This window comes from Dermacentor variabilis, chromosome 1 (genome assembly GCF_050947875.1).
Source record: "Dermacentor variabilis isolate Ectoservices chromosome 1, ASM5094787v1, whole genome shotgun sequence".
Classification (NCBI taxonomy): Eukaryota; Metazoa; Arthropoda; class Arachnida; order Ixodida; family Ixodidae; genus Dermacentor; species Dermacentor variabilis.
Window position 1 is genome coordinate 209,793,659 of NC_134568.1, and position 23,726 is coordinate 209,817,384.

Genomic DNA, 23,726 nt, shown 5'->3' on the forward strand with positions numbered 1-23,726 from the left:
CTTAGAGCATCCGTCAGGGGAGCCGCGATATCAGAGTACCTGGGAATGTACCTCTGATAGTAGCCGGCGACACCTAAGAACGACCGAATATCGGTCTTCGTGCGCGGTTGCGGAAAGTCTCGCACAGCGGCCACTTTTATTTCAGAGGGGCGGCGACGACCCTGACCAATCACGTGACCGAGGTAGACAACCTCGGCCTGTGCTAACTGGCACTTAGGAGCCTTTACTGTCAAGCCCGCTTCGCGCAGGCGGGTTAGCACTGCCCGCAAGTGTGCCATATGCTCAGACCAGGATGCGGAGAATATCGCTACGTCGTCTAGATACGGTAAAGCGAATTCTTGCTGTCCCCGCAACACTTTATCCATGAGGCTTGAAAAACAGTATGGCGCGTTCTTCAAACCAAAACTCAACACTTTAGGACGGAATGTTCCCATTGGTGAAATGAACGCCGCATACCTACTAGCCTCTTCTGTAAGTGGAACCTGCCAATAACCCCTGACAAGATCTAGGGTGGAAATAAACTGAGCGCTACTAACTTTCTCAAGGCGCTCCTCGATGTTAGGGATCGGATAAATTTGATCCTTAGTGATGGAATTAAGCCTGCGGTAGTCGACGCAAGGACGAGGTTCCTTGCCCGGTACCTCAACTAAAATCAAAGGGGAGGTATAATCACTCTCACCTGCCTCAATAACACCGAGCTGTAGCATTTTCTTTACCTCAGCCTCCATAATATCGTTCTGGCGGGGTGACACCCGATACGCCTTGGATCGTACTGGCTCTGGGGAGGTAAGTTCTATGTCATGAGTAAGTACAGAAGTCCTACCAGGCCTCTCAGAGAACAGACCTTGAAACTCTTGTAATAGCTGGTGTAGTTCGGTTTTCTGCTCACGCGACAGCGATGCTCCACTGACTAAGTCACTAATGACTTGACCGGTGTCTTCCCTGTTCGTCACTGAGCCTAGTCCCGGAAGCTCGACCGGTAGCTCTTCAGGAACGTTTACCATCATGCACACCACTGCTTCCCTTTGTCTATAAGGTTTGAGCAGATTACAGTGGTAAACTTGCTGTGCTTTCCGCATTTCTGGCAGACTTACCACGTAGTTAACGTCCGACAGTTTCTGAACAATTCGTGCTGGGCCCTCCCACTGCACGTCTAGTTTGTTGTTTAGCGATGTGCGCAATATCATGACTTCATCGCCCACCTCAAAACGACGGGCCCTGGCGGTCCGATCATAATAAACCTTGGCCCTCTGCTGGGCCTTTGCCATTGCTTCACCTGACAACTCCTGTGCCCTTCTTAAGCGTTCGAGGAGCTTAAGCACGTACTCCACCACGACTGGGTCGTCGCCCCTGCCTTCCCACGATTCTCGAAGCATGCGAAGCGGAGACCGAAGCGAGCGACCGTACACCAGCTCAGCTGGCGAAAACCCCGTAGCTGCATGCGGCGCGGTTCTTAATGCAAACATCACCCCAGGCAGACACAGCTCCCAGTCAGTTTGATGTTCAAAACACAAGGCTCTCAACAAGCGCTTCATGACGGAGTGGAGCTTCTCAACGGAATTCGACTGTGGGTGGTACACTGAGCTGTGTAGCAGCTTTACCCCACACCTTTCGAGAAAAGTTGTCGTCAAAGCGCTAGTAAACACTGTGCCCTGATCTGATTGGATTTCTGCAGTAAAACCAACTCGCGCAAATATGGACAGTAGTGCATTGACTATCTCAACTGAGCTGAGTTCTTTAAGCGGCACTGCTTCAGGGAACTTTGTCGCTGGGCAGATCACAGTCAAAATGTGTCTGTACCCCGTGGCTGTTACCGGCAGAGGTCCCACTGTATCAATAACGAGCCGTCTAAAAGGCTCCGTAATGATAGGTACCAACTTCAACGGCGCCCTTGATTTGTCCCCTGGTTTGCCCACCCGCTGACAGGTGTCACATGTCCTCACGAAATGGTCTGCGTCCCGAAAACACCCTGGCCAATAGTACTCTTGCAAGAGACGGTCCTTAGTTTTCTTAACTCCTAGGTGTCCGGACCACGAACCCCCATGCGTCAAGCGCAACAGATCCTGACGATAGCATTGAGGCACGATCAGCTGATCGAACTCCACTCCTCTGCGGTCTAGATACTTCCGGTACAGGACTCCACCTCTTTCCACAAAACGCGCATTTTTCCTGGCGATACCTTCCTTGACATTGCAGCGTATGTTTTCTAGGCTACCATCCTTCCTTTGCTCGGCTATCAAAGCCGACCGGCTGACTTTTAGCAACCTATCAAGTCCGTCTGACGTAGGCGCGATGAGCAAATCAGTAGATAGCTCTTCTAACTTTCCCGCATCGGGATTTTCCTCTCCAGTATCTGGTGCCTTTAACGTTACAGACTCAATTTTATTCAGTTCGGGCGTGCTCTGAATATCAGCTTGCTGCGCCTCTGACCCTTTTTCGTTGTTTGATAACGTCGGTCCCGCAACTACCGCCTTTGCAGCGAGCTCCCGAACCTTCGACCTGGTTAAGGCCTGAACACTAGCTTCACCAAACAAAAGCCCCTTCTCGCGCAGGAGGTGATCGGACCTGTTTGAAAATAGGTACGGGTACTGGGGGGGCAGCATAGATGACACTGCCGCCTCCGTCTCAAGCGCTCCGAAAGGTCCTTCAATAAGCACCTTTGCTACTGGCAGACACACGCTATGAGCTTCCACGGCTTGCTTGATCCACGCGCACTCGCCCGTGAACATATGGGGTTCTACGTAAGAGGGGTGAACTACATCCATCGTAGCTGCGGAATCGCGAAGCACCCGGCACTCTTTCCCGTTCACGAGGAGGTCTCGCATGTAAGGCTCGAGAAGCTTCATGTTCTCGTCAGTGCTGCCTATTGAAAAAAACCCAACTTTTGGTGTTGTTTCCGGACACTGCGCCGAAAAGTGACCCGGCTTCTGGCACGTATAACAAACGCGCGCTCGCCTCATCTCGAACCGCTTTCTGCGTTTGGCTGCCGCCGTCTCTTTACGTTTGGTCGGACTGCTTTCACTCGCATCCTCCCTACGCGTGTCCCCCTTTAATCTCATGGGCGTGAACCTCGGCCTCTCAACCTTCGAGCCAAATTCACCCTTTTGACCGTCCTTAGCTCCGCGAGCTCGACGCGTCACAAACTCCTCGGCTAGCTCAGCGGCTCTAGCCACCGTACTCACGTCTGGCCTATCCAAGACCCAGTACCGCACGTTCTCAGGTAACCGACTATAAAACTGTTCCAGCCCGAAGCACTGCAGAACTTTATCGTGGTCACCAAACGCTTTCTCTTCTTTGAGCCACTCCTGCATGTTTGACATAAGCCTGTACGCAAACTCTGTGTATGACTCACTTCTGCCTTTCTCATTTTCCCGAAACTTCCGACGGAACGCCTCCGCTGACAGCCTGTACTTCTTTAGCAGACTCGATTTCACTTTGTCGAAATCCTCTGCCTCCTCTCTATCCAAGCGAGCGACTACGTCGGCCGCCTCGCCGGGTAACAAAGTGAGCAAGCGCTGTGGCCACGTTTACCGAGAGAACCCCTGCTTCTCGCACGTTCGCTCAAAGTTAACCAGGAACAAACCAATGTCCTCTCCAAGCTTAAACGGCCGCATCAGGTCAGTCATTTTGAACAATACGCGTTCTCCTGCACCGTGTGCCTGACTTCCATTACGAGCGCGTTCCATCTCTATCTCGAGACGCTTCATTTCCAAAGCGTGTTGACGGTCACGCTCTTCTTTTTTCTCTTGTTGCTCTCGCTCTTTCTGTTCTTTACGTTCGCGCTCCTGTCTTTTTGCAGTCTCCCTCTCCTCAATGGTCTCAAGGCATTCCGACAGCTCGTCATCCTCAGCTTCTAACTCAAGAATAGCCTTTAGCAGTTCAGGTTTTCTGAGTTTGTCTGAGATATCCAGACCCAACTCTCTTGCAAGCTCCAGCAATTTCGGTTTGCGCAACGACTTCAAATCCATGGCTGCTCTGAATGCTGCTTTCTCTACTGCCTATTATTGTCTTGCCGCAAACTAACCCGGCAGCAACGACAACCACAATTACCAGCTCTGTTTCTGACACTAACAAAAGCCTGGCAAAGCTCAGAAGAAGAAAGTCCCGCACTCACCAAACCTCGCAGTCAAGAGTTCAGCGCAGTCGTTCCGCTGCAGGCAACCAGTCATCACACAGGGCTCGTTGCACTGCTCCCGGATCGTTGTTGAGCTGCTCAGCATACAGTCAACTGCATCTCTTCGCTGCTGGCCTCCGTTGTCGCGATCTCACCGCTGGCAGACAGTTATTTGAAGTCGGAGGCGATCTCACCGCTGGCAACCAGATGTTTGGATCGCACCGATGGCAACGGTTGTTGTGGTCGCACCGCTGGTGCGATCGGTTGGGAACTCGGCGCTGACGCCCGTGGTTGTACCTGGGTCGCAAGCCCCAAGGGTAGCGTTGGCCTGGCGGCCTGGGGTACAACTGGAAGCATCCGAAGGTCCCGGCAAAGCATGAGTCGACTGGTAACAACAAAACAACTTGTTTATTTTAACATCGCAAAGAGTTGGCGGTCAGGTTGACCGAAGTAGAGAGACGGGAGAGCACTTTACTCAACAGAAGAAATCGGAGCCCTCCTTTTGGCGTCCGGGGGCAGCTGTTTTTATACTCTCGCAGTTGAGGGCAAGAAGGAACCCCTCAATAGACGAGCACGTGATTGTACAATGGGCTAATGGTGACGCACACTGTCGTAGCGCCGCCGGTCGGGCACAAAGACTGGGAGGAGAAGGTAACTTCGGCTCTCGTAGCGCCTCTGGTCGGGCACAATGACTGGAAGGAGAAGGTAACCTCGGCTCTCGTAGCGCCTCTGGTCAGGCACAATGACTGGAAGGAGAGGGTGACCCCCCTGCTGTCGCATCGCCGCCGGTCGGGCACAATGGCACATACACTCACACACGCACATGAAGACACGTGGCATCGGAACATGCCTGGAAACGCCTGGAAACGCCTGGAAACGCCTGGCGGGGAGCGTTGCGGCGACGCCGAACGGGCCAAAATGTCTGCCGCCCCGCCGCAGTCGCGCCGGCAAAACCGCGCGTCGCAGGCGAAACGCAACACAGGTTATATCTTCCAGTAGCTACAATACACCACCACCACCACAAACCCGGAGCGCCCTGCAGACGCTTTGGTCCCATACACTTCGGTCGCTCAGAGAAGAATACCACGAATATTTCTTCATATGCTAAGAAATACATTCTTACTTTCGTAGGGCAAGCTTCCTGGGCCCTGCCTGCTTACTGTGAAACAATACAGCCGTCAGTTTGCTTGTACGAGGGGCGTTCCGAAACTAAGTTTCGTCATTTATTTTCACATGGAAACTTTATTGCGAAAAAAAAATGCACCACGGCATCATAAACTATACACCTTTCACTATTTTCCCACATCGTCGCCATTGACATTGAGACATTGAGAAACTTGAATAGGCATCTGCAATCTGGAGCCCGCACCAAACATATCTTATCACCTCACTTGAATCTGTTCAGAACCGCGCTACTAGGTTCATTCACTCACAATATTCATATGATGTCAGTATTTCCGCACTTAAAACACAATCCGGACCAACACTACTATCTAATCGCCGACGCATTGCTAGTCTTGAGCTCTATCACAAGTTCTTTTTCAGTACCCTTCGTCATGCGCCATACATCGTTCCTGCGGCACGCATCTCTCACCGCACCAGTCATCCCCAGCAAGTCGCACGCCTGCGCGCCCGAACCACTCATTTTTCCACCTCGTTCATTCTTCGAGCAGCTAAAGACTGGAACGGGTTCCTGCTGACATTGTTAGCATCACTTGCCTGTCTTTATTCCCACAGCGTGTGATCGATCACTTTGAATATAACTAATGAAGTGTACCAAATGTGGAACTTATGTTAAACCCACCCCTTATGTAATACCCCTCTGGGGGTCTTTAAGGACAATAAACTGAACTGAACTGAACATTTGTCGTAGCGTGCAATCAGTTTGAAGAAACCACTCTGGTGAAACTCGGTGCCCTCCGATGCAAGGAATTGTCGCACAGCCTGCTCCACCTCAGCGTTTTGGAAGTGACATCCCGAGAGTGCGGTTTTCAATGCAGGGAACAGGTCCCCGTTCATACCGGATAACAGCACGCACTTCCATTGGTGACCATGTTGTCAGCACACGTCTGTCCTCGAATTGTACTCGAATACGCCGGTTAGCTGCTACTCTCTATTCTTCGGCGCTCTGCGCATGCGTCATTCCTCCTCCTCGGACGCTCCTTCCCTTGTTGAACTAGCAACGGAGGTGGATTCCCATGGCGATTGTTTGTTTCACCTGGTGTTCTCTTTCAAAAAATTCTTCTCTTTCAACGAAACTTTCGGAACGTCCCTCGTATACCAGCAGCAACAATTAGCGAAAGCACGCCTATTTGTTAGTTATTTCATAGTATATATGCATATATATATATGTATATATATATATATATATATATATATATATATATATATATATATATATATATATATATATATATATATATATATATATATATATATATGTGTGTGTGTGTGTGTGTGTGTGTGTGTGTGTGTGTGTGTGTGTGTGTGTGTGTGTGTGTAATCAGCCTATTTTATGTCCGCTGCACGACCGAGGCCTCTCCCTGCGGACTCAAATTACCCCTGTGCAGCGCCAACTTATTCCAACTTGCGCCTGCGAATTTCCTAATATCATCACCCCAGCTAGTTCTCTGCCGTCCTCGGCTGCGTTTCCCTTCTTTTGGCACCCATTCTGTAACTCTAATGGTCCACCGGTTATCTGTCCTACGCATTACATGGCCTGCCCAGCTCCATTTTTTTTTCTTTTAATGTCAATTAGAATATCCGCTGTCCTCATTTGCTCTCTGATCCACACCACTCTATTCCTGCCTCTTAACGTTAAGCCTAACTTTCTTCGATGTGAATAAAAACAAAACGTCCGTAAAAATTGCGTATCATCTTCCTTTCGCGTATACCGGGTGCTTAAACGAAAACTTTAACATTAGCGCCGTCGAAATAAATAGGTTATTTTTACAGCGACACATTATTCGCACCGGTGGACATAAAAAATTGTGCGATAATCATTGCATGAATATCCAGTTCCGTAGAATATACACAAGCAGCCAATTTATTTATTACTTTAGGGCACGTGTTGTAGTGGCACAATAAAAACCAGTCAATGCGCAAGGTATATTCTCTTGGCGGGAATAGAGTGACTAGCATCACTTCCAAAATGTTTGTCCCCAAAGTCCGCCGCGAAGTACACTGGTGTTCCACACAGTTTTGTCTTACAGTACGTAGCTTTCTTGCGAAATAAATCCAACCCGAATGGCTTTTTGCGCTTCACTTATTTGAATACCAGTGCTGGTGAAGTGATGTTGCCCTCGTCTTGAAGCCTGAGAGAAGCCTGCGAAGAGAAGCTTCGAAAACCCAGTTTCACGCCTGCTACTCACAGCTGTCGACCCGCAGTTGCAAGGGCTAGCCCTTGCACCTGCTGGTCGACAGCTATGGCTGGCAGCACGTTAAGGAAACGCGATAAGTGTCCGGATTCCGCTGCCCAAACGAGCTGAGCCAAAAAAATAAAATGGTTGTCGTGCTGTACTTGCACCAAGCTAGGCATAATATTAAAAAAAATAGGGAAATGTGTTTGACGTCGTTTTCAGCCCCTTTGAAACTGTCTGGTTTGTGCGCGGAAGTAAACGATACCACACATAAGCGTCATGGGTGCAATAAAAAACACCGCGAAGAGTTTGTTGCACGTATAGAAGGAGTCGTTTACTGCATGCCTTTATCCTGCGGGAAGGAATATGTTGGACAGACGGGAAGATGCATCAATGATCGCTTACGGGAGCATTCTAAGAATGTTGACGATCTGTCAGACTGGTCAGCTGACTGCTGACCGCACACTGCTTGCTGACTGGCCGCACACTGCTTGCGCTGTGGCTGCAAACACTTGTTTGGCAGATCAAAAGTGATATCCAGAAACACGGATCAAGTGACTATAGAGAGAATATCGAGGCGTTCGAAATGAATAGAAACAATAATTCTGTAAGCTGCGTGCCCGTCTGTTTCTCTGTCGCAAGAAGAAATCCTGTTCCTATCGCGGTAGTGGCCTGTGGTGGATGATTATGCCGAAAAGTAATCTATGTTGCGATGGTGGCTTTTTTCTTGCTGTTGTACTGTGGTATATATGCATTAACCATGTGCAATAAAGATTCAGTTGTTAGTAACGCCGTGTGTTCGTCCTCTTCAGTTGTCCTACGTGCTCTCTTGCGCTTTACCTCCAGTCCTGAAGCCTGAGCTTACATCGCTGGTTCTACCTCTGCTGATCACTTCTTCGCTGAAACACCTTGAATTCCACACCGTAATTCTAGGGCCTTTTTCCTATAGGAATGAGATAGGGGGCCGCTGACCAGAGAAACTGGAGAAAATTTCGCCTTGTCTGCTGCAATTTTATCTTCGTACTTATACGATTTGGTAAACAGGTGTGGCTGAAGAATACACCAACTAAAGATTTTTTTTTCTTGTGATAATTTCGGGCACAACTTGGGTATCCTCGAGCGGTAGTTGCACTTTTGTGGGCACCTGCAGAACTATTTACGAACTGTTGTGTTTACGCCAGCTTTATACGTAACGAATTATACATGATTATTTATGTGTAATCAATTACATCTTCGCAGTTTTACAATCGATCAATTACTTTTTTTACTGGGTAACGCTCAAACTCAACTACTTCTTTCCAGTAACTAATTGCATGCAACCAGTTACTTTGTTGGCGAGACAAGCTGTAACAGGTAAGGCAGTTTTGAACTCTTGTATTTGGCAGGTGCCAGAGTAAAATGCCCGCGGTCGTGTCGCGCAGCTGCCCTGCGGATGTGCATGTTCATGTAGGCAAACCCTGGCGCTCAGTACTTGTTTCCGCATCCTGACGCTCCACCAGGTGTCGGCCGACGAATTTAACGAGCGTTGACCGCTTCGGACCTTAATGCCAGGAAATCACCTACGGACGAGTTTTCTTCGCTTTTCATTGGCCGTACCTGGAGAGCCTTTTCCGAGCCACAGCAACAGTGTCGCGCTGAGGTCCATAGAATGCAAGCATCGCAGCATTGAGTAACACCAATCTTGTGCGCAAGGTGTTCATTCGTTACAACAGTGCCCTTCATTATATAGCGCGCTTAAAGCGAGTTTCGTGCTGTTTTTCCTTGAGCGATTCCTCGCAAAAAAAAAAAGAGCGAAGACGACGGAGTATTATTTTGGAAAACAGTTCTAAGTGAAGGTAAACAACGCTTGAAAGGCTGCAGAGGACACAGTCAAAGAGCTTGACCGGCTCGTTATATTTACTGTACTACTTGTGCAATATTAAGAAAGGTGGAGAAAAGTATACCGTAAAAGCGATCAATTACTTTTTAGTAATTTACTCAATTGCTTCCGCGGGCGCTCATTGGTCCCTGCAATAGACTGCATTTTTGAATGTAGTAATTGTTATTGTAATCGGTTACATTGTTTTTTTTTTCTGTAACGCGTACAAGTGTGGTCTACGCTACCACGTTGGCCGCTGGGCTGTTGTGTTCTCCTTTTTAAATGTTTTATTATTTTTTCTAATTCTTATTTTATTATTATTATTATTGCAATCCCAAAGCGTTTGGGAGCATGAACCTACATAATTTGTAGTGTTGCCCACGCTGTTTTCCTTGTCGCAGAGCGAAAACTCAATCTGACGGCTTCAAGTTTCGTTATACTTACTGCAGGTACTGACCGCAACTATGTTACATAAACGGACCTGCAGCAGTCGGCGCCAGCTGCGAACATCGATGCGGCGGCACCCCCTGAGACACCCGTGCGAGCACGCTCTCTTGACGCGGCCCGTGTTGCACAAGCTGGGTCATTTGGGCTCGTCAAGGCGTGATTCGCGTCCTGGCGAAACGTGTCACCCGAAAGCGTTCTCACGGGACGCCCGAGTGAAGCGCCCGCGGCGCTGCTGACCCGCTTTCATCTCTTTTGTCTCTCGCGTTTCTCGCCACAGCCGAAGGCGGCCGGTCGCAGCCTTGCCGTGAAGGCCAACGGCCTTGAACACGCCTCCCGGCCGAACGCGAGTCGCCCAGGGCGCTTCGCCGCTGTAGTGAGCTCGCTACGCGCGCTTTGGGCAATCCTGTTGATTTGCAGCCCGACAGACTTTTCCCCCACTACAGCTGGCTCGCGCGTGTGCGCTGGCGGCCACAGATGAAAGCGAAGATCCTGCGCTCGAGTGGTTTCCGTTTTCCTGCATACCATGCACCCATAATATCAAGCTACATGGAACCTGTTACGTAATCTTCCATCAAACTGGTGCAACCTATTATGTGAACAGTGATATGTGGCGCCGTTGGGCGTGTAACATTCAAGGCATGCTCATGTGTGTGCGCATACGCACGCGACACACACGTTCTCTCTCTCTCTCGCACACACAAACGCGCGCTTGAAGATGCAAGTTGTGTATCGTGTACCTGCTGTCGAAGCGTAACTGTCCAAGTCAGGAACGCTTGCACGGGAGAGGGCTGTGACTGAACGCCAACAAGCAGCGGGGTTGCGTCTTAATTTTGAAATACCTGTGGTAAGTACACCTGGGACGTGGGAGTTCGTCGCCGCTTCTCGAAAGCCGCCTTCCTCGTTTTTAGTTATACCCTTATGAACCGCTGTCACAGAACCGAATTATGAGTTGTGCCATAATTCTCGAGCTTAATGGCTTCGTCGCTGTACAAAGGCATAGACAAAAAGCTGCAGCGTTGCTTTGAGACTACCTTAGAGTGAACCAATACAGATGAATACTGCTTCTCGCTGTGTTGATTGCCTGTACAACAGCTAAGAGTGCGTAGTGAAGTGGAAATGAGGTTGGCATAACTAATGCATTAATTTTTATGTGGCAGTGATTACGCAGCGGGTGTTGGGTGGTGCCAACGCACAGAGCAAAATTACGTGCACTCAACAAAAGTGAGCCATGATGAGAACACAATGTGGTCACTTGCATAGAGTCTCCTATTATACACGTCTCTTTGGGGCAAAGTTGAATTGCATTGTGGCCGTAGCAACCAGTACACTGGGTGTTTCTGCGAAGGGATTAAGTAATTTTTAAAAATCACGTGTGGCAGATAACACAATTATAATTTTGAGCTGTATTGCTCACACAGGTGGTCATTATTTGTACGAGAAGTCGAAACGCATAAACGGATAATTTGTTTAATTCGCTAATTAAGTGCTTAACTAATTACATTGAAGCAAAATTGTAATTTACTAATTTTAGCCAGGGAGATCGCAAGGCGGATTCAAGTGGAACAAATTCTCAGTATGACACCGGTTTCGATATACTAATACCCGAACGTTGCGGAGAAATACATTGGTGGTCCAATTACTTTCGTGCTACAATGCGTAAAACGGTGTTTTATTTAAAAAAAAGTAAGTGGAACGACACTGCATCTTTACTGCAAGTTTGATGGCGCATATCTCAAAAATGATGTCATCCGCAGAATTATTTTCGAGTGGATGTTTCTTGCAGGCTCACCGGTTACAATTTGTAATTGCAATATGTGCCATAATCTCAATTAGGAAAATACTTAATTACTGAATTTTTGTTAATTGGTCACTTATGCATTTCGAATTCTCATTCAAGTAATGCCCGCCCCTCCGAGTACACCAGCTCAACGACTAGAATTGTGCCATCTGCCACAGGTGATTTTTAAAAATTGCTTAAAGTCTTCGCAGAAACAGCTGGCATATGTCAACCATGGGCGGTCTAAAAATTGCGTCCCTAGACTGCAACTGGTCACCTGCAGTTTTGATTGCGTTTCATTTTTGGCAGATTTTACATGACACCTGTAATCTTCATTCCAGAGGCCCTTGTAGATTTCGGGGATCATCAGTGGATAACAATAAATTTAAATAACGACCGGTAAGCTCCATCAAGTCGGAATGTCAGAGGCACACATAACAGATGGACCTACGAGCAACGCAAGTATCAACACGACTGACTGCATTCTTCTGATGGACACGAACTGCCTTGCATGCACTCTGCGGAACCGTCGAAGAATACTTTTACGCGAGATCATCCCTCGTATGATAGTGTGCACGGACCTGTAAAGGTGCCTATAGCAATTCTGGGCCTTAAATTAGGAGATCTCCTTAAATAGATGTCAGCCTTGAGAAGTTCGTAAATAATTATTTCCTAACTTGTCCAAGTGGCTTGTATACCGGCTGTACAGGTGCTTTTTTGTTTTGGCTGCACCAGTATTTTTAAAGATGCCTCGGGCAGGTAACACTATCCTAACCATTGAGCTAAATCACTCGCTTAGGTGAACATTACTTTCACGAGAAATCAAAATGCTTAATTGAATAATTAGCATAACTGCAGTAATGAACTTTTTAAATAATTACGGCACATATTGCAATTTACGAATAGTAGCCGGTGAGTAGGCAAGGCGTACCCATTTGAAACGAATTCTCAGGACTGCCCCAATTTCGAGGTATTAATTTCCAAAGTGTCCGGCGAAATACACCGGCATTCCAGTTACTTTTATACTTCAGTGCGTGAAACAGCGCTTTCATAAAAAAAAATGGAGCACTGCGTTTTTACCGCAAGTTTGACGGCGAATATCTAGAAACCGCTGCGGTCCTCACAATTCGTTTCGAGTCCATCTGCCTTGCAAACTCACTAGCTACAATTCGTAGATTGCAATACGTGCTGTAAGGCAACTATCAAAAAGCTTAATTAGTGAATTTTATGAATTAGCCAATTCTGCATTCCACTATTGGTGGATGCAATGGCCGCCTCATCAGGTAATTTAGTCCAAGGATTAGAATTGTGCTGTCTACCAAAGGCGATCTTTTAAAAACTTGGTGCAGCTAAAAAAAGCACCATGCAGAAGTTTCTACAAACACATCGGGTGTGGCCGCAGTGGCGCGTGAAAAGAAAAGAGCAAAATATTACGCCTAGCGGGATCGGTTCCTTAACCAGCGTGCGGTGAATCAGGTAGGTAAGCCTTATTTCTGTTTCAGACGGTTGAATTTTGTCTGTTTTACTTTTAGCACAGTGATGAACAGGAAATTCAATAGCCGCGGGCGCTAACATGCGCTGGACATCTGACACAGTCGCCACTTATCTCAGAAAAGAGCGGGCGGAAAGCCCGTTTCCAGAAGCCATTAGAATCGGTGAATTCATCAGCAAGGTTGCGCACCGCTGCATCGCGCCGTCCAGTGCACGTGGACATGTTGGCAAGCATTCTCATTGACGCTTACGCCAACCAGAAGGCATCCCGTTGTTTTAAGCGTGCTTTCGAACTAAGGGAAACTTGCATGGATTCGAAAAGATAACTAAAAGAAAAACGCATTCCCTTAGCAAGAACACATCAGCTAGCGCGCGTTGCGCTGTAATTTTGACTCGCACGTTCGTGCTCAGATTGTGCTGCCAGTCACAAATGTTTCTGACGAACTTACTGTGAAGTGTGCGTATAATCTAAACTGTCTTGATTATGAGATACTTTTCTTGGTTGGTCGGCAGTGTGCGCGTCACAAAGTCATCGTCTGACCCGCTACTAAGAATGGCGCGATTAACCCACCGTTCTACTTATGATCCCGAACGGCATCGCTCTGCCGTTGTATGGTTTCACTTCGAGGATTGTATAAAAGTAAAAAGTACTTCCGCTACCGCCAATACACATAGAAATACTCAACTTCTATTCTTTTTTTTTCGCATTCAGATCCGGGCTGAAGGCTGCCTTTGTCGCTCTATCGGGAAGAAACTCAATTTCGCTGAGGCGATCGACATTTGAGGGATGGCAGCACCTTCCTTGTAACGGCATTTCGTTTACGCGTTCCCAGGAAGTTAGGCACATCTGAAATGATCTCGGCTTCTCCACTATCACGCGGAGAACCTTGTGCTGCAACACTTGAAATGCCCTTAATTAAAGTAGAAAGTTAGGCTAGTTGGTGTTGATGCATTTGCTGTGACATAGTTACTAGCGCGAACAAGACTACGAAAGAAAGGGTGGGACTGAATAGTTGAGGTTTAGCGCTCTGTCCAGTCCCACCTTTTTTTGCGTAGTCTTGCTCGCGCTCTAGTAACCATGGGCGCTGTAACGCAAAACTATTCCAAACTTCTCTATTCCAATTCTGCAATCAGCCCTCCGCGATTGATCAAAAGCTTTTTTGGACCACCCCCACTTAACCTGTCTGTCACGCGACGACACGAAAGCCGTGATAGCTTCTCATCTGATATGACGTGTACACACTGATTATGCATGATTTGATCGAACAAAAGAAAAATGGTTATTTCTGATTCGACCCCTTTTCGCCATTAGCCCTCGGCTAGTGGTCAAGGGTTTTCGGGCTGCACCCACTTCACCTGACTGTCACGCGACGTCGAAAAACCGCAAAAACTCACCGCGTCAAAGTGACGTGTACGCGCTAAAGATGCATTAATATGCCGAACAAAACTGAATTTTCTTCTGAATAGCCGCAGGCTGCCCCGTTCCGAAAGGAATAAAAGATGGCTGCCGCCGATCGCTCAGGCACTGGCGACTCGCACCTACCGGAGAGCATGTGTTTAATTGCGTATAATAAAACTTCTTGCGCGGCCGTGTAACGTTTTAGAGCATTTTCGGGACGTTGAGGACCTCGTTCTGCCATCTCTTCTTTGCCGAGGATCCGTTTCAGCGTCATTGCCCGCAATGACGGAGAACATCGCGTGCGGCCAATAACTGATCTAAATCTAATTACGGCGAAACTAACGTATCGCGGGCCGAAATCAAACCAGCGAACTCCTGTTCCTCTTAAGAGCGACCCTCATCGCCGTTCGCCGGAACCACTTGGCCACGGCCACAAACATCGTGCCGCCTGAGCTGCAGGGTTTATATCTATAGTTATTAATTTGACTTTTCGCCCCGTTAGGTCCTTCCCCCAGTGCAGGGCAGCAAACCGGACGTGCATCTGGTTAACCTAACTGCCTTTCCTTGCTTCTCAGAAGGTCGTGACGTGAAGACACTTTTGTGTTTCTTGAGGACGACTGGCCTGTGCGAACACGTTTGACTTTGTCGTGCCCTCGGCGCGCGTGCGTGAACTCACCGCCTCTTTTCCTCTCTCTCTTTCCCTCTCTCTCTCTCTCTCTCTCTCTCTCTCACCTTTCTATTCCCCTTTTCCCATCCGCCAGCGTAGGGTAGCCAAGCAGACACATTTCTGGTTAACGTCCCTGCCTTCTTTCTTTCTTTCGTCCTCCTCCTCCTCCTCTCTGTCTATCTTGACTTTGTGACTGTGTAATGAGGGTAGCAATTTTGGGAAAACTTCTTGGTCGTTTCGAGAGGCACAGTAGCGACGAGCTGAAATCAGTCTTTAAACTTTGTAAAACGCCTGAAGCATCCCTATTCACCATCGCAGTTTCTTCGTGAACCATTTTTCTTTCCATAGCCCCACGATTTCGCGGAACGGTGCTTGCTCATGTGGAATGTTAGGCTAGGCTTACAAAATCTATTTCTTCCGGACAATCTCCTGCGGGATTAGTTAGCCGCGAAAAACGGTAATTTTTTCTATAAACCACACCTGTGGTGTTCTCGCGGCCGCTAGGCGCACTGGTTGCTGATGCAATATTCATCCAGCAGGAACCGAAGGAAAGGGCCACCTAACAATGCCATTATTCAAAGCGGATGGAAGCATTAAATGGACAGCAGTGAAGGTAAGGAAGAGACGTTCAGAATATTGGTGGGGGAAAAAACAGGGAAGAAATGGATAGAACTAGAGTCGTTACAGGCATAGGTAACTGTACAATATTGAGATATGGGTTTTAATGGAGAAATAAACAATCAAGGAGAGATAGGCAAAATGCAAGACAGCAATAGATGTATATAATAGCTGAGAGAGAGACAAGATAATGCAGAGAAAGGCAGGGAGGTTAACCAGAGGTAGTTCAGGTTGGCTACCCTGCGCAGGGGGAAGGGTTAAGGGGGATAAAAAGAGAAACAGAGTAATAGCTGATAAGCTCAAGCAGGCTAGGGGACTACTTGACGCCGCCCCGTTTTCGAAGGCACTGCCAATAGAAATAATCCAATCTTCTTCATAATCATCATCATGAAATACATTAGAGTAAATGTAGCTGAGTCATTCAAGAGCAGTGAGTCCAAGGAGCAAGCAGAGAGTGGTAGAGAAGCGAGGCTGATGCAGACAAGACACTGGTGCTGAACAACCTCGACTGGAAAATGGTAGAACTGTATGGCAACCTCAGTGGATGGCATAACGAAGCGGCTAATCAGTAAACTTGGCCAGAATAAGCACAGTGGTTAGTCAAATAACTTTACAAGTCATACAGTGCAAGAAAATCCCAGATAGTTGGCAACAGAGTAGAATGAGCCTGAGTTACAACAAAAGAAAAGCTTGACTCAACACTAAATCATACAGACCGATTAGAATACCTTGACTACAATACATGTTAAAAATTTAAGCCATATAATTGACGATATTAGGAGAACTACATAATGGTTTTATAGTAGGCCGGCGCGTGCACGATAAGCTATTCGTAATCACACAGTCTATAGAAATAGCAAGAGCAGAGAATAGACATTTATACTTTGCCTGTCTGAAAATTAGGGCTGCATACGACAGCGTAAACACGCACATTTTGTGTAATACTTCGAGGGAAGACGACATAACGCTACTAAAGCAAATATACGAAAACAATAAAATGCAGAGAGCATCGGAACGGCCAACTAGCGGCAAGACAGTTGATATATACAGCAAGGCTTGCACCAGCGTTGCCCGTAATCACCCCTGTTCAAGAGTCAAGTAAGCTACGTTCTAATCTCTCGCGCAAACGAGGCGATTGTGAGGTGGAGCAGCACCTTCCGGGTTTGATGTAAGCAGATTGCATTGTTATGTTAGCGGGCAGTCAAAAAATATATCCAGCTTCTGGCAGATGTTTACAGGGAATATAGGGCGATGGCTCTAGGATTTAGATTCAGTGAAGAGAAATCAGGCTCATGGTATTTACTAACGCCAGTGGTATGAGAGGCACATTACAGGGAACGAAATAACGAGGGGTCAATAAGCCAAATACCTAGGAGTACGGATTAAATAGGGAAATAATTACATTAAAAAAACATGAGCAAGTGCTCAAAGCAAATGGCAAGAGTAATGCTGCCATAATGAAACATTATTTGGCGTGTGGAAATGAGTTATGGTTCCTGTACTTAAATATGGAAATCCAGCGTTTCCTTCAAAATCCCAAGCGAAGTGTAATCTGGGGCGCTATAACGTAAAACCATTACAACCTTTTCTATTCCAGTTCTGCAGTCAGCACGCCGCGATTGGTCAAAAGCTTTTTTGGACCACCCCCACTTCACCTGTCTGTCACGCGACGTCACGAAAACCACGATAGCTCCCCATCTGATATGACGTGTGCACACTGATTATGCATGATTTGACTGAACAAAAGAAAAATAGTTATTTATGATTCGAAAAATTTTTGCCATTAGCCTTCGACTATTGGCCAAAAGTTTTCGGGCTGCATCCACTTCACTTGCCTGTCACGCGACGTCACAAAACCACCAAAAACTCTCCGCGTCAAAGTGTCGTGTACGCGTTAAAGATACAGTAATATGCCAAATAAAACTGAATTTTCTTTTGAATAGCAGCAGGCTGCCCCGTTCCGAAAGGAATAAAAGATGGCTGCCGCCGATCGCTCAGGCACTGGCTAGTGGCACCTGCCGGGAAGCATAGGTTTATATGCGTATAATAAACCTTTTGCGTGTCCGTGTAACGTTTTCGAGTACTTTCGGCACGTTTACAACCTCGTTCTTCCAACTCTTCTTTGCCGAGCATCGTTCTAGCGTCATTGTTAAGCTTCCTTTGCATGCCGCCGCAATTTTCGACCAGCCACTGCAATCTAAGTGAGGGAAAGTGGACCAATCTAAGACGCCGGCACCATCCTCTTCATCCGGTTATCGATTTTCCGTGCAGTGGCTGGGCCCCATCCAATCCCTCTCCACTTGAGCGTTCTCCTTGCTTCTTGTCCGTCAATTAGATAAGACAATCCGCTCAGTGTAGGCAATGTTATTGGTTTTTCAAGCAAACAAACGTGACTTCCTATGAACGAGCAGAGCGTTTGATTGGTCTGTTCAGAGAACCCTGCGGGTGACCGCCCGATGCTTGCATCGGCGGTTAGGCAAATTTGACGTCAGGAGATTGGAATAAAGACACATTGGAATAGTTTTAAATTATAGGGCCCCTGGACTACAGAATCATCAAAGGGCTGTCGGAAGGCTAGCTACATAGGTGCGCCCGGAAAGACTACAAATGAGGCAGCACAGAGAGACATACGCCAGGTGCCTTTCGAAGTACTGGAGGCCTAGAGCAGAAGCGGCTGCGAAAAACCACTTAGGAATTTTAAGGAATATAGATGGATAGCTAAGGTTTTCAGCTATATTTAAAAGAAAAAGATGTCAACACACAGTGAGGAAAAAAAAAAGAGAAAAGCAGGATCCTGGTCAGTAACCAGGACACTGACAAGGAACAGAATGTTCAACGTAAATTTGAAGAGGCAGAAACTGCATACTCGATATGCGCAATGGAGTAGAAGTCAGCGATGGAAATATCTAACAGCAAAGAATAAATTAAAACCAATAGTCTTTCAGTAATTCAAAGATCAGTTCACAATTGTTCGTAGCTAATTAAGCATGGGTCCTATAACGTAAAACTATTCCAATATGTTTTTATTCCAAATTCCTGACGTCAAACTTGCGTAACCGCCGACGCAAGCATCGGGCGGTCACCCGCAGGGTTGTCTGAACAGTCCAATCAAACGCTCTCCTCCTTCGTAGGAGGTAACTTTTGTTTGCTTGAAAAACAAATAACGTTGCCTACACTGAGCGGCTTGTCTTATCTTATTGGCTGAAAAGAGGCGAGGAGCCCGCTAAAGTGGATAGGGATTCCATGGGGCCGAGCCACTGCACGGAAAATCGATAACCGTATCAAGAGGGTGGTGCCGGCGTCTGCGGTTGGTCCGCTTTCCCTTACTTAGCTTGCGGTGACTGTTCGAAATTTGTGCGGCATGCAATGGAAGCTTAAGAATGACGCTGACACGAATCCTCAGCAAAGAAGAGTTGGCAGAACGAAGTCGTAAACGTGCCGAAAGTGCTCGAAAACATTACACGGCCACGCAAAAAGTTTTACTATACGCAATTAAACACATGCTCTCCGGCAGCTGCGAGTCGCGAGTACCTGAGCGATCGGCGGCAGCCATCTTTTATTTCTTTCTTGTCTATTCAGAAGAAAATTCAGTTTTGTTCGGCATATTAATGCATCTTTATCGCGTACACGTCACTTCGACGCGGTGAGCTTTTGCGGATTTGTGACGTCGCATGACAGGCAGGCGAAGTGGTCATTATTTGTACGAGAAGTCGAAACGCATAAACGGATAATTTGTTTAATTCGCTAATTAAGTGATTAACTAATTACATTGAGGCAAAATTGTAATTTACAAATTTTCGCCAGGGAGGTCGCAAGGCGGATTCAAGTGGAACAAATTCTCAGTATGACACCGGTTTCGATATACTAATTCCCGAACGTTGCGGAGAAACACATTGGTGGTCCAATTACTTTCGTGCTACAATGCATAAAACGGTGTTTTATTAAAAAAAAAGTAAGTGGAACGACACTGCATCTTTACTGCAAGTTTGATGGCGCCTATCTCAAAAATCATGTCATCCACAGAATTATTTTCGAGTGGATGTTCCTTGCAGGCTCACCGGTTATAATTTGTAATTGCAATGTGTGTCGTAATCTCAATTAAGAAAATACTTAATTACTGAATTTTTGTTAATTGGTCACTTATGCATTTCGATTTCTCATTCAAGTAATGCCCGCCGCTCCCAGTACACCAGCTCAACGACTAGAATTGTGCCATCTGCCACAGGTGATTTTTAAAAATTGCTTAAAGTCTTCGCAGAAACAGCTGGCATATGTCAACCATGGGCGGTCTAAAAATTTCGTTCCTAGACTGCAACTGGTCAGAAATAACTATTTTTCTTTTGTTCAATCAAATCATGCATAATCAGTGTGTACACGTCATATCAGATCGAGAGCTATCACGGTTTTCGTGACGTCGCGTGACAGACAGGTTAAGTGGGGGTGGTCCAAAATAGTTTTGATCAATTGTGAAGGGCTGATTGCAGAATTAAAATTGAAAAGTTTGGAATAGTTTTGCGTTATAGCGCCCCATATATGCAAATACTTGTTGCAGAAGAAAATTTGCCGAAGACGATTACGTATGCGTAGCATGTGGGGATAGCGCATAAGCCGCAAGGAATATTTTGGGCGCAAGAAAACTTCGAATGCTCAGCCATGAAATCACGTTCTCCTTGTAGAATGCAGGAAGTTTCCAAAACAACCAGCTGCACAACCTAGACTCTTCTCTACGCCTTTGCATTCCAGCTGGACTCTGCCGTCGCGAAGCTACCCTGCTTTATCGAATATGGCTAGGGGTGGCGTTCACGAAGTCTTTTGCTTTCCGAATCGAATGGGCCGACGACGCCTCGTGTGATAACTGTGGTAACGAGGAGACTCTTCAGCACTTTCTCTGTGACTGCCTCGCTATAATTTACAGAGACGATCGCTCGCAAACGCGATAGGGCGCTTTGACCGAAGACCTCTAACAGAGGAACTTGTATTAAAATGCCGCCATCACAAGCCATCGCAGCAGAGGGCGACGAGGGCACTGTTGCAGTTTTAAAGGGCTACAGAATTAGACAAGCGGCTGTAGTATGAACAGATGTTCATAGTGCTGCAAGTGCTACTGTGCTGTGCGGTGACAGTGTGCGGCGACAGTGACCAACTGTGACTGTATGTCTGTGCTCCTTTCTTTCTTTATCTCTACTTTGTTATCACTTTACCTCCCCCTCCCCTCTTTCCCCAGCGTAGGGTAGCAAACCGGATCTTCCCCTCTGGTTAACTTCCCTGCCTTTTCCCTTTCCTCTCTCTCTCTCTTTTTTGGGCCCATATCGCAGAGGTCAATAATGACTTGCTTTCTGAAGTCTGAGGACTTGGGCTTTATGAATAATAGCGGGAAGGTTCTTGAATCTGCAGTGAATAGTAAAAGGCAGCTGGGAGTACTGGCGGCGCAAAAGGAGGCAACATAACAATAGATTTAGGGGCAATAAAATGTCAAACAGGGTCGAAGATCTGCTAATAAGCGCCGAATGCCGGCAAAAATAAATAGTTTGGTGTCACCGTCCGAATTCCTGGAGTTATAATGTTTTGTCATCTTATTTTGTGTTCAACATGAAAGCACTTTCTTGCTCCTTGGTGGTCTTTGGCTACGTATACCTGTCAAAGGATCTGGTTGCTCTGTAGTCATTTATTCACATGGAGCCCGCGCTGATGCTTCAAGCGTGAGCCAGCGAGTAACGGGAAGCTTCAGTTCCGCGTAATGCACGTGTGCTTCGTCATTTCCACGTGTCCCGGGCCGCATGGGTTCACTAGAGAAAGAAGTGACAAAATGTGAAGGACGGAGTGGGTCCCCAAAGTCGCCCACGGAAAGAGACCGCACTAACAGGCAAGAATAGCAGGGCAGCAACAGGCGGCTCGATTTCAGCCGTATGTCGCCCAGGGGCCGTACGGCTTCCAGCCGTATCCAAAGCCGTACGGTCCGTAGCCAAATCCGTAGTACGGGAATGGCGTGTACGAAACGGTCTTCCAATACATGTAGCGAGGCGGCTTGGCACGCGCCGGCCGGCTATTGCTGCCTCTGCCTCTGCGGACGTTGCCGTTGCTGCTGGCGCTGCCGCCAGCCGCCGTAGTGAACCGGGGCACGTAGACGGGCCTCTTTATGGCGGGGGCAGCCGGCGGCCTGCGCCGCCTGTCCGTCTGCGGTTCGGCGCCCAGGCTGGGTTTGGCCTGCATGCGCAGCTTGGACACCACCATGTCAGCCCAAATGCCGGTTTCCTCGGAGTCTGGCGGGCTGCCGATGTAGCTGACGCCGAAGTCGTCACCGGGCCTTTTTCTTCCTGGGGCGCGGTTGCGCGGTGCTGAGCGACGTCGGCTCACCCCGGTGACCTCTGATGGGGTGCTCTCCGCTACGTGGAGGACACTCGTAGCGGTGTAACTGCTGCTCCGCAGGTTCCTCGTGACGCTGGCCGGAACCAAGCGGGGTCCCGCGCTGACGGGGCCGTAGCTCGCTGCCACTGCCACCGTGGAGTGCAGCACAGCGATCCATGCAGTGGCGGAAAACTGCGCAAAGTGGGACGAATCGCTGCGTTATGTGATTGCTGCCTGCACGCGCGATCCGCGTGTTAGAGAAAATGGAAACGCACTGGTCGAACTCCTCTGAATGCACTTAACGTAGTCGGCGCGTGGTGCGTCGATGCGTGTCAGTTTTTTGAGGTCGTTAAAAAAAAAGGGGCGGGGGGCGAGTGTCTAACACAGTTCTCGGCTAAAGAAGAGACTTCCCTGATTTAGAAACATAAATATGCACTGAAACGAATATTTGCTTTCGGTTTTAAGGAAAAGGGAAATCAATGTGCTGTAGAAGGCGTCTGCAGAAGCTGCCCGCGGTGCGGAACATTTCGTGGCAACATTTCGTGGGATGCTACGCGCGTCGGGTGCGTGTGGACGCAAGAGCGCATGCAGCTTCTCGGCCTCACCGATGCAGACTCAAGCAGGAACTACTGTGCACTGCATTTGTGGCACCGCAGGCGGAGATTTTGAACTGCTACCGCGCACACAGACTGCCGGCCGAGAGCTTTTATTTATTTATTTATTTATTTATTTATTTATTTATTTATTTATTTATTTATTTAGTGTACCCTAAGGGCCAGGGGCATTAAAGAGGGGAGTGGTTACATCAAATACAGAAAATAAAGTACAGCGCAGCAAAATGGTTAATAGTACATAAATAGATGGCTCTCGGTTATACAATGTTATCTGAGTGTTCTTGGAGTGCTGGTTAATAAAATGAAATACGGTGCATGCAGTGCAGTAATACAGTGTTCTGGTAATACAAAAACAGTGATACAATTGGTAGTACAAAAACATGAATGCAATGCTCCTGTTTATACAATGTTATCTAATACTGCCATGAAGTGCTGATGGCCAACAATAGTAACGGTTGAGTCGGGTAGGCGATTCCACTCAGCAGATGTACGCGGAAGAAATGAATGAGACATGACATTGATTTGGCATAATGAAATTCCAACTTTATTATTGTGATCTAACCTTGATGAAATGTATTGAGGAGGGGAGATAAATTCATCGCGAAGCTAGGGAAGAATGATAAAATATCTTATGAAAAAGTGAAAGTCTAAGGCCTTTACGGCGAGAGGCAAAAGATGGCAAATAAATGTTTAATTTCATTACCGAAGTGCTGGCAGTTCGGTTATAATTAAAAAAACGAAACGTGCGGATTTATTTTGTACCGTTTCTAATGAGTGAATTAGGTTTTTGTGAAAGGGATCCCAAACTGCCCCGGCGTACTGAAGCTTTGAGCGGACTAGTGACTTGTATAGCATTAATTTTAGGGAAGACGGTGTCTTAGTGAAATTGCGTTTTAGGTATCCCAGCATGCGATTAGCGTTTTTAATTACGTAAGACGCGTGCATGGACCACGAGAGGTTTCTAGTAATATGGATACCAAGATATTTGTAGGATGAAACAGGGTCTAAGAGGAGATTATTAACGCAGTAAGAAGGAA

At 47.3% G+C, this 23,726-nt stretch overlaps 1 protein-coding gene across 1 annotated transcript in view; it reads right to left on the bottom strand.

Annotated features, from left to right (window-relative positions):
* Positions 1–21,282: 21,282 nt before the first annotated feature.
* Positions 21,283–23,726, bottom strand: part of LOC142572857 (uncharacterized) — a 35,673-nt gene continuing 33,229 nt past the window's right edge. The window contains exon 2 of the mRNA XM_075682265.1: positions 21,283–22,267. Coding sequence (XP_075538380.1) covers positions 21,629–22,267 — 639 coding nt within the window. The 3' untranslated portion in view covers positions 21,283–21,628. The remainder of the gene's footprint in view (positions 22,268–23,726) is intronic.